This window comes from Eurytemora carolleeae, unplaced genomic scaffold (genome assembly GCF_000591075.1).
Source record: "Eurytemora carolleeae unplaced genomic scaffold, Eaff_2.0 scaffold411, whole genome shotgun sequence".
NCBI lineage: Eukaryota > Metazoa > Arthropoda > Copepoda > Calanoida > Temoridae > Eurytemora > Eurytemora carolleeae.
The window spans coordinates 52,808-64,835 of record NW_019402160.1 but is presented as its reverse complement, the minus strand read 5'-3'; the positions used below and the strand labels follow the sequence as shown (position 1 = coordinate 64,835).

General features: G+C 31.9%; 1 protein-coding gene across 1 annotated transcript in view; it reads right to left on the bottom strand.

The window, feature by feature from the left end:
* Window positions 1-2,800: 2,800 nt before the first annotated feature.
* The window catches only part of LOC111718032 (uncharacterized), a 35,571-nt gene continuing 26,343 nt past the window's right edge, over window positions 2,801-12,028 (bottom strand). Inside the window, exons 11-16 of the mRNA XM_023493516.1 lie at window positions 11,424-11,595; window positions 11,169-11,282; window positions 10,725-10,968; window positions 10,264-10,453; window positions 8,304-8,385; window positions 2,801-4,260 (exon numbers count right to left, since the gene is read on the bottom strand). Coding sequence (XP_023349284.1) covers window positions 3,924-4,260; window positions 8,304-8,385; window positions 10,264-10,453; window positions 10,725-10,968; window positions 11,169-11,282; window positions 11,424-11,595 — 1,139 coding nt within the window. The 3' untranslated portion in view covers window positions 2,801-3,923. The remainder of the gene's footprint in view (window positions 4,261-8,303; window positions 8,386-10,263; window positions 10,454-10,724; window positions 10,969-11,168; window positions 11,283-11,423; window positions 11,596-12,028) is intronic.

The following is a 12,028-nucleotide window of genomic DNA, read 5'->3' as shown; positions in this document are numbered from 1 at the left end:
TGTCCCACGAAACATGACAATAGGAAGACGAATTGAAAGTCGTGTTTGGTATTTGAATTTATTTGTGACATTTATCTTCTATCTACTTTAACGTGCATGATTCTTGAAACAATTATCACATAATTCTCCTAGCCCTGGCATTTCCAAAAAGTGGTCTGCGTTTTTTGTGCTTTCAATATTACCGGAGATATAAAGAGTTTGGTTCAGATTTCAATTTTGTTAAATAAAAGCAAAATTGTCGAAATCTGAACGAAATTCTTCATATCTCGGGCAATATTGAAAGCACAAAAAAGGAAGACCACATTTTGGAAATGGCAGGACAAGGGAAATTTTGTGATTATTATCTCTAGAAATTTACTTCTAAAATTAGATTGACAAATAAACGCAGCAAATTATATCAAAAATCAAGACGACATTCAAGTCGTCCTGCATACTGTCATGTTTCGTGGGACACCCTGTATATTAAGAATTCAGATGTTTTATCAATCGACAATGTCACATATTTGTCCATTTTATGATTATTTCTCAAATTCTTTCTTGTACCTTAACCTTACTTACACATTTTTTTTCGGGGTTTCATTTAAAATGATGGTCAGATGACTAATAGTCAGCATTCAGGTAGATTAATATATAGATTTCAAACTTCATTTTTTCTTAATACCGGTTTTTTTAGGGGGGTGCACATCAACCGAGGAGGGTGCACAAAAACAAATTTTCGGCGGTTAAAGAATAGGGGAGGTATCAATTGCAATCTTATGTACACTATAAATAATCGGCCCTGTGCTATATAAAGCCCATTAATGAGTTTTAATGATAATGTATCTGGTTTCAAGTCGATCTAATGTTATAATGAATATATATATATATACATAACTGAAATTGCGAATGTACAGTACATACAATTTTGCAAATTTTCACCATTTCCGTGCATCAATATATTCTTTATACAAATTTAGGATTAAATACAGTGAAACCCTTAATAACGAATACATCGAAAGAATTGATTAAATGTCGTATTCTTCACTTTCTGATAATGGAATGTTGCAGATATTTAGTTTTTTAATTAAATGATTATATGGAACTCTTTAAAACTGTTCCCGCATGATCATGGCTTTTTTCACATTTACTGAAATTTACATATAGTATAGTATAAAACTCATTGAAAAATTGTCAAGACGACATTTGATAAATTCTTCCGATGTATTTGTTATTAAGGGTTTCACTGTAGAAATAACTCATATTAAAAAATCTTTTATTTACGTTAGTTTTGATTTGACCAAGAAGAAACAAAGCTTCGCTGAATTATTTCTGGAGGTTTAAAAAATCTTTTTAAAAATTTTCAATCACACAAAAATGTAAATTGAAAATGGCACCAATTTCTCTTTTATGACTCCCTCTGTATGTACATATTTCTTTTCTACGAATTGAAGCATGAAAGATCCTATCATAATCATATAGATAAAAAAATGTTGTGGCCATAAGACGACATTTTTTCAAGACGAGAAGCCTTCATTTACAGAGTTACCCACAAAAGATGAACCTAGAGACGACTGTTCGGGGAAAATATGACGTCAATAACATAATGACCAAAATTACAAAATGTCTAAAAATATATCTGACAAAAATATTACCAACTTAAAAAATTGATGCAGAATAGAAGGAGAGAAAATGGTTGAAGATTTGGTAAAAAACTGGTTATATATTTGGTCCAAAATGTTAATATGTTCAGTTGGTTATATTTTTCTCGTATATATTTTGGGTCTTTATATTTTTTGTGGTATTATAATTACTGTTATATTTTCCTCGCCCATTAATTTATTAATTTTTTCTTACATTCTTGGTTCCCTGCATCTATAAATTTCTTTCTTTTTTTCCGATTTATAAAGTTTTTACATGACTAGTAATAACTAATAACCCTGTATTTATCTGTTATTCGAATAAATCCAATCGAAATTGTAAAACATTAAACAGAATGGTCGTACAAAAATAATTATTAGCTATTATAATTCCGGGAAATTCCTTGTCTTTATATTATTTTGTATAGTCAACGAGGTTATAGTGTATAGACTTATAAAGTGATGATTCATGACTCTATAAGTCTATATACTATAACCTTACTGATGATGTATACGCTAATCCTTTTCTTATTGTATAGGCCACGAACTATACCGAGAGCGTACTGGATATTTGTTTATTATAAGGAGATTCCGGCCTAACCTATAGCATATCATTATAAGTAAACAGTTGTAAGTGTACAGTACAGCTAACTGAGCAACAGGTAGGAAACTATCATCCCCCTGTGTATAATACAAAATCTTGGGAACCCAGCCTTGCCGAGAGTTTTCCCTAAAAGTCAACCCAGTACCTTAACTCAACTTGGAATTTTGAAACTGCAGTCTATAAACATTTGCACAGTTCTAGTAAGTTTGCCAAATCAAAATTAAATATGTACATGAGTTATATGACATCCAAAAAGACAGACAAACCGAGAGTACTACTTTAAACATACATGATGATTGATGATCTTTGATAAAAATATAAAACATTACAAATAAAAATATAAAACATTACAAATAAAAATATAAAACATTACAAATACAAATATAAAACATTACTAAATTGTAGAGAAAAAAAGATTTGATATTTATTAACAAACTATACATAAAAAACTATCATAAGCAATAAAAAGTGTAATTAATAAAACAAAATTCAACCTGATTTGTTTTCTCATTTAAAAGTTCTTATTTTAACAATTAAATATTAGTAGTTTGAGAATAAATCAATTTTTAAAAGTCGCAGTAATTATAGATAAAATTCTTACACATACAGGGTTACCCACATAGGATGAGACTTCAGAGACGACTGTACAGAATTTATGCTGGTCTGTTTCCTAGCATTTAAGACAGAAGATTTAATTTAACCTTGGATCGTCATATTTTATGGGTTTATGTCGTCTTTATAGTTTCATCCTCTGTGGTTAACCCTGAAGTATACATTATACAGACTACAGAATGAGACTTTAATAAAATGTGGTTTCATAAAGGCGAATCGTGTAGCAATTAACAAATTAAATTAATTTTAAATAAATTAAAATAATTTTAAATAGATTAAAGTAATGTTTAAAACATTAAATTGATGATAAAAAATTAATTATTATAAGACTAAAACATCTGTACATGTTTTTTATCTGAAATGATTGAGTAACTGCATGTTATAAAAACTATTTCTAATTATAACATAATTTTGTAAATTACTGTTATTTTTGAAGCTGCACTACTGTAGGGCTTTTAAACCGTAGGACAATTTAGTAAAAGTCGTCTTTGTAGAGCATTGTACTTTTGTAATGTTTTAATGTGTGAAACTGCTCTAAAATTATATTTTTCCTTTTTTGTCCTGCATATTAATATATTTTATAAAAAAATATCATAACTTTATTTACATAACTGGGAAAGGAAGACATAAAAAATAAAGCAAAGGAAAGTTTTTTTCTTCACATTTTACAAACACTAAATTTTATCTTAAACAAGTTTTTAAAGTTCGGTGGAAAAGTTTAAGATTAAAGTAAAACACAAGAATTATACAATTTGTATAATAGATAAACAATAAACATACAAGTAGTATACCTTGATCACGTGTTTTTTCTTCAAATTATTAACTATTTCACATCAATTATTTCTTAAAAGTCTAACAGTCTTTTTCTGTTGAGTATTTAAGGAATGAGAATTGAACTGTAATAATTTTAGTTAACGTCATTTTTGGCACTTCGAGGCACTTTTAGTGCCTTCCCTTGGGCACTGAAGCATTTTCATATTTTTCACGTTTGCGTATTCAAATCAAAATAGGACCTGAACATGGCACTGCATAAGTTGACGCACTTCTTGGTTGGATTCATGCGTCGTGAGTCAGGCGTACATAGAGGTCAATCAATACCTGGACCTACCATGCCGGTCAGATTCGTTGTGACTCCTATGCTTGTGATGGTGATGGTGCCGATGGTGGTGCTTACGCTCATGCTTGTGCGCGTGGCTGTTAACCACCATCTCGCTATGCTCGCGATCCACCTCGCTCTCCAGACTGGTTGACCGGAATGTTGACTGATCAGGCGTCTCTTTCCTACAGATAGGAGGGTGATTATGCACATGCTGTTCTACCTGGGACCTGGACCTTGGCCACGCCTTCTTGTAGTACTTATTGTGTGGTTTGGAGGGACCGGCGGCTGCTGCGCCGGTCAGAAGCTGCAGGTCATGCACCCCTGGGGATCTGAGAGATTTTAACGGTAGAAAATTGCGTAGAAATAGCGCTTTTAAATGTCTTTTTTTAACGTTTTTAAAATGGCTTATTCTACATAATTTAATACTTCATGCATACAGAACGTGCAGAGAAAAGGCCACCCAGGGGTCTTATATTCAACAAAACTTTGCAATTTTGATTAAAAATGATTGATTAAAAAGTGTTTTCTTTTTTTAAAAATTTGGAACATAAAACCCTAAACGCTTAACTTTATTTGACCAACTGAAAAAAGTATAGGTGAAATTACAGAAAACATCAAATGAAATAAAATTAGTTATCGATTTGAATATTTTAAAATCAATTCTTGTTTTGAAATGAAAACCATCGTTATGATATTATCAGTGTGGATAGAATAGATTCATTACATGAAAGTGAAAGTAAATTAAATTCTGGATTCGCTTCTTGGCCACAGCTAGAGTAGGAGAGAGAGAGAGTTTCACATTTAATCAAAACCAATTATATAGATTTATTCGTTAAATAGGTTGGATGGGGGGAGGAGGGGGGGGGGAGTGCAAGGAATTTGTGTAATTGGCGCGTAGGATGGTGCGTATGAAAATATTACAACCAGTTATGTTTAAATAGAAAATGGTGTACATTCAATCATATTTTAAGATTGGACAGAAAATGATCCATTTTTAACCCAAAATCTTATAACTAAAGAACTTCAGAAAAGCCCCAAATCTTATGATCGGAAAACGATATTTCAATGACTTGAAAAAAAAATTGAAACGGATCTTGGTTATGCAAAATATCAAACATATGAAATTGTGTATTCCAATTATATCTGAAATCTATCTACATCTAATATCTACTAAAATCTTCAAACCATCCCAGAAAAGCATGCAAAAAATAAAAAAAATATAGATTAAAATATATTAAGAACATTGCTTAGTATTTATCTACAGTTTACCTTGTATAGTTCTTTTTTTACTTTACAGTGTAGACTGTTGCACTGCAATACACTACACAAAGCAGTGTACTGAATAACCGTACATAATACAATAAAAGAGTATTTACAGGTGTATAGCAAAATTGACTAGAATCAGAGTTTTGGCACTAGTTAACAACATCGGGTATTGAAATCTCCAGGAAAATCCTGAAAATCCGCAATCATACTTCTCACAAGTTTGCGCGTTCTTGTCTTATCCTTGGTATATGAAGTGAAGGAGAGGAGGGAGGGTATGAGAAGGCCCCTGCCCTCCCCCTGAACTGTGCCCCGGCGTTGAGATCTCTGCGGGCCAACCTGGGCTGGTCAGGGAAGGGGAGGGCGAGCAACGTGTAGAACTTGGATTGGAAGGAGGGCGAGGGTCGAGCAGATCTTTTACTGAAATTGTCCTTTTTATCAGTGTTGCGCATATTGAATTGTGAATTGTGATTATTGTGCCAAACGTTTGGAAACTGTGAACTTGTGAAGCATTGAGGTTGGTTGCCAAAGTTCAAAACTTGTGAATGTGGTATTAGTGGAAAAATTTCAAAAAATCCCCCCCCCCCCCCTACAAAAAAGTAAATAGAAATTGTGACCGTGAAAGCCGTAATTGCATCTTCTGTCAAAATGCTATTGCTCAATCAATTAATCAAGCAAGGCAGTGGTTGGTGAACACGGCATTTATCTACTTACGTCGTTCGCCATATTGGTTTGGGCTGGTTCTGGTATTCTGTAGCTGCCCCCTTTCTTGTACAATCTTCAAGTGATGGTTTGGTTAGATTAAAGCTAGGATCTGGTGATCGGTGAGCGACAAAATGTGCAGTAAAAGAAAAAAGGACTAAAAATTTTCAAAATTTTTTCACAGTATTATGGCCCAACTACATTCTTATAAATACAAATATGGAATGAATAAAATAAATAATTGCATTTAAATTAGACTATAAAGCAGTGATGAGAGGTGTTCTTTAAGAAATGAAAACGAAGACAAGAAAAATATAATTTCCAAGAAATAATCCATTGTTTAGAATTTTTTCACTCTAGTCGGAACTAAGACTGTAGAAGACGAAGCGTTGAAGGACTAAGTATTTGAGATTAGAGCTTGGTCAAATGGGAGGAGGGAGGGCACGGTAATTCATGTGTATTTTCATTAACCAGCAAGCCTCCATTTCGAACCAATTTCACTCAAAAAAGTATTTAGTTTTCATTTTAGTTTAAACTTTTATGTTGGGCTCTATGTGTTAAAAGTTTTAAAATTATTTTACTGTTTTGAATTGTGGACCATATAGTAACTGAGATTATCATGATATGGTCCAGACATACTGAGTTTCACAAAGTTTTGCGTGGGGGGGGGAGGGGGGATTTGGCAATGAACATTAGAGAAAGGGTGGGAAGAAAGCGAAACTAGAGAAAATGATATTTGAAAAAAATTTGCAAGGGAAAATTAAGAACTGAGATTTAGCTGCAAAAAAATTAAAATAGCATGGTGATGTAACAAATCAGAAATATTTTTAAATTAAAAAGTTTTCAACAATTGACTTTAAAAAAGTCATATTAAATCTTGAGTATTCATTCTTAATTTCATTTCAGATAAACTATTGTATTACTTGTTAATATACTTAATAAATTCAAGAATATTTTCAATGTTTGAAATAAAAAAGAATTATCGAAACCTATAGTTAACCCGCTAATACATGCACACAACTTTAAATAACACCCAAAAGGCTGTTTAATAATCTATTTATCTAAATTAATTAAAATCTAATTTTATCATTATTCATGCAAAAAAAAACAGGAAAAGGACAGTCAAGAAAAGATTTGTAAGTTGTAACAATGAGAGGTTTTTTATGTTAAATGGATGTTCATCTGAAAAGTCAAAAAAACAACTTTGTTTGTTTAAAAAAGCAGTGTTTGATTTATATAAAGGTATTTTTCTTAGTTTAAAACTATTCTAGTTTAAAAAATCGATTATGAATCCTCATCGTTACAATGATAGCATGCAGCAAAGTAAAATTAATATAATTTATTAGTTAATCATTCTTATATATTTTCAACCTGATGAAGTAGACATAATTTAAATTCAGCAGATCAAATAGTCAAGTTTAAAATATCAAAGGTTTACAATATCAGGTTGTTAAGATATAGAGATGTTAAAGGGAGTGTTCGCGCTTTTGATCGCTACTAATCTTACTTCTATCTGTTGCGTCTATAAGGAGAAAATTGTTAAATACGTCTCATACCGAATAACTTAGCGGCCATACAAATTGAGAAAATTGCAACATACTACTTAAACCGTAAAAAATCAATTTAATTTCAAACAAATTATTTAGATATTACAACCTATAGTCGATTATCTTTCGCCACATTTGTATATAGTTTATATTTTATAATATTTTTTTTTTAGAGAACGTTTTTAACGGATTTCGAAAATTGTGAGTGGTGTGCGGCAATCTTAGATAGTTGCGCAAGCGAGCAGAGAAACAAACAAATAATTCAAAAATATTATAAAATATGAACTATATAGAAATGTGGCAAAAGATAATCGATTATTATAAGTTGTAATATCTGAATGATTTGTTTGAAATTAAATTGATTTTTTACGCTCTAAGCCGTATGTTGCAATTTTCTCAATTTCTATGGCCGCTAAGTTATTCAGTATGAGACGTCTTTAACAATTTTCTCCTTATAGACGCAACAGATAGAAGTAAGATTAGTAGCGATCAAAAGCGCTTTTTTATCGCATTAAGCCTACACCCCCTTTCATTTTTCGTGAACTCTCCCTTTAAAGGCGAGTGGTTAGTTACAAATTAAAAACTATTATATGCAGAAAGAAATTAAGTCTTGCCACAAACTTTATTTCTATTTCCTATTTCTTTGTTATGTCGTAGACCTTAGATATTTTAAACTGTGAAATCTATTAGTTCCAATAATATAATATAGAGATATTAAAGGTTTTCTCCATCAGGCTGCAAAGATATGACATTAGAAAATTTGAGCTTGTGGCAAAAACTCAGCGCCTTTCTTAAAAAATCTTAGCTTTAAATTAAATGCTTATGTTATAATTAAAGTTTTTGAAAGAAAATAAATTTACCTTCGAATTAAAATAACTATTGTAGTGATGATTGCTGCTAAGAACACAAAACCACCAAAAACACCAAGGGCAATTATCCCTCCTAAAAATTTCAAATAATTAAGAATTAGTTAAATTTAATAAAAAATAGGGAAGTCCTCGCAAGTCTTTAAACAGAGAGTGCTTTAGATAAGTGTTAATTGTGAAGTCAAGTCAAGCGTCTACGTCAAAATCAAGTCTTTATAGGGACTGCAGACGGAGGGAGGGAACCCCCGGACGCCATGAGCCTCCGCTTTGCAGACACGAGCCTCCCAGATTTGCTTGACATATCGAGCATCCGCCATGCAGTAAGCGCCTCCGCTATACAGTAAACGAGCCTCCGCTATACAGTAAACAAGCCTCCGCTATACAGTAAACAAGCCTCCGCTATACAGTAAACGAGCCTCCGCTAAACAGAATAGTTTCCTTAAAACTCTTGGTTTTTACATGAAGTAAAGAATTTTTTGTATTTTTTTTTCAAAAAATTGGCATAAATAGTTTATCAAAGATCAGAAGTTTTAATCAATTATTATGAATAGTGACTAATTATGAGTGGTTTATATAACTTGAAACATTTTTACGCAAAAAGGAAAACATTTAGAGAAAAAATTCTAAAAGTAATGTTATTTGATATTTTATAATCTATGATTTAAGCGATACTTTTTTGAAATTTTTATCCGATTAAAGATAATCAAAAATTTGACATTAACAAATAATCTGAATCTAAAAGATTTTCTCATAATAGGTATTGCTTAAGTCAAAGATTAAAACAAAATAAATGAATTTCCAAATAGCCTTCTTAATGCGTAGAAATGTTTTATTGTAAAACATAAATCTTATTTATGAGTCAATATAAGTTACACATCATGACAATCAATAAATAAAATTAATGTTAGGTAAAATTCTTGGACAACTATGTAATTTTTTTTAAAATTCTATATTACATTTAAAAACCAAGAGTTAAAGAAGCTGTGCTGCCTAGCGGTGGCTCGTTTACTGCATAGCGGAGGCTCTAACTGCATGGCGGAGGCTCGGTCTGTCTATCAAATTTTGGAGGCTCATGATGTCCCTCGTTTTAAGTGTCCTTGCATTTTATAGAGTGACATATCCGATTCAAAACGAAACCCCAAAGATTCCTCTGATCAAGAATGCATGAGATATCAATAATTTTCTAATTTAAAATTAATAATGTTCAGTCGTGTTTTCTCTATAAAGTGACTTGCGGATTTCTGCTGCAGACACAATGGAGGAATTTCTAAATATCACACATTAGTTTTCAAGCTAATCAAACGACGATATCTGTAACATTATTGATCAGATAAAGGATTAAAGTCGAGGGTGTTCTTCTTTAGATTGAATGGATCACTTAAAATTACTAGAAAATTCCCTTTTATGTCAATCATAATTAATCAAATTAAAAAGTCAAATTGTAAGAAGTTGATTGTAATTTAATTGTATTTGTTAAAATAGAAAGAAAATCATGAAAACTTTTTGACCTCATTTATAAAGCTTCCCCCCCCCCCCTTCTTTAAACTCAGTTATTTTGGTCCATAAACAAATAGTTAATACACGTTTCCACTTTCCCCTGGAGATTTAAAGCTCAATTAAACCATGGGGAAATTTTACATGCTTGCATTGCCCTATGCAAAGCATAGTAGCTTGCAAAAATATTTTCCATGATTTTTCTGACAAAAAATACTTTTTAATATTTATTATCTTTTAGAATTGTCATAATAAAGAATTTTTTGGTAAGTCAAGAATTTTTATACCATGATAAAGGATTATTGTTTGTCATACTATAGAGTTCAATAACGATATGATCTTGTACATTATGTTCATATATGATCCAATATAAAATTTACATGATCTCATGATCCCCATAATGATCCTTTATAAAATCCCATTATGATCCCATATTTATTATGATCCCATATGATCCTACCTAGATTTAAAGCTTTGTTTCCTATATTTTCCTCTTTAGGATTCGGTAAATTTGCTCCAGCAGCACTTGTTTGCACGTTAGAAGAGTCGGGGATCTCGTTATCTTCAGGTTGACGTGCCGGGGCAAACTCATCACGTTTCGGGACAAACTTATCACGTGCCGGGGCAAATTCATCACGTGCTGGATCAACCTAAGCAAGGAACATTATAATTAACAACATGAACAGAGAGAAATGTAAAAAATGGCAACTGAAAGCCAGTGCAATATAAAAACTGTTATGTATATATGTTGTAAATGCTCACAACAGCTTTGATGCGACGACAGTATGAATTTGGCGCCTGTTCTGTAAAACATGTCTTATGAAGCACCATAACTGAACAGTCTTGTTTTTTAGATTAAATTGTGTAACAGTTTGGAACAATATTTTTGGTTTAAATAAACTATTTCAACATAAGACTTACCTTCTTTTTGTATTTTCTGATCGGTTTTGTAGTGTCTTCTTCCAATTTTATTTTAGGATAAACACGACGAGGAAAGTTAGGACGGGAGTTTTGATCTGAATTGTCTAGTGCAGGTGGAGAAGGTCTAGGTTGCACAGGAGGAGCAGGGACTAGTTTCTCCTGGATAGGTTCACAGGACGGAGGATCAGAGTTGTAGCTCCCGTCCTTCAAACAAGTAATCTTCATCGGCCCAACCAGTTCAAACCTTTAATACAAATCAATTGTTTATTAAATATAGAAATATTTTGTTGAAACCAAGAAAAAAACACTAGAAAATCACATATTTTTTGTTGTTCATTTTCATGTGGTTTTTATTTGAAGACAGAAGCACTTCAAAAAATGCTTCGACTTTTGAAAAATCGCACCAATTATAAAGATTTTGCAGATTCTATATAGGTAGCTTACCTAGGACTAGTACAGTAGAAAGAAACCACGGTTCCAAACCGCGTGGAGTTTGTTGAGAGAGAAAATCCGCCATATCTGATAGGTTTAGGTTCCTCACAATACACAGGCTCACATCTTATATTAAACATATGGTAATTCTTTTCTTTTTAAAAGATTTTTGGGCACAGGCAATTGCAAAGAGTAAAACTACTCCCATTTTCTTAAGTTTGAACTTTCAAGCTCTTTTTTACACCAAAATTTTTTTATTTGTTTTACCTGGGTGGGGGTCCATTCCATCTTTGATCTACGTCACACATCAGCTGATTCCGGCCCACGAGGAGATATCCCGGATTACATGAATACTCGATAATACTTTTAAACTGCCGCGTTCCATTTACAAATCTTAGATTTCCGTTGACAATGTCAGCAGGCATTCCGCATTCCAAGTCTAGAAAAAAGCATGGTTATTTTCATGGTAAAAGTTTAAAAAAAAAATTAAATTAATTGGGATCTTTAATGAAATGATTATTTTTTGTTTTCAAGTATTTCTAGATTTTAGAACTATAGAAAGTATGCATTGAAAAAAATATTTAACAGCTAAAACGGCTAAATCTTTGTTTTTCATTTGGGAGACATTTTGTGAAGTTGGAAAAGTAATAAGAAAATAATCTTAAAACATTTTTGGTTTTAATCATGTTATCAAATAAACTTTTGAGGAGAAGAATTGAGTTTGAGACATTTGAACCAATTCAGATAAATTCTTGAAATTTATCATCTCCAGTCCACTTAATTCCCTTGAATGACAGTAAAAATGTAGAAACAAGGAAATGACAACGGAAGTGACAGCAGGAAATCTGGGAAATATTGGAGGAGAAGGGGGG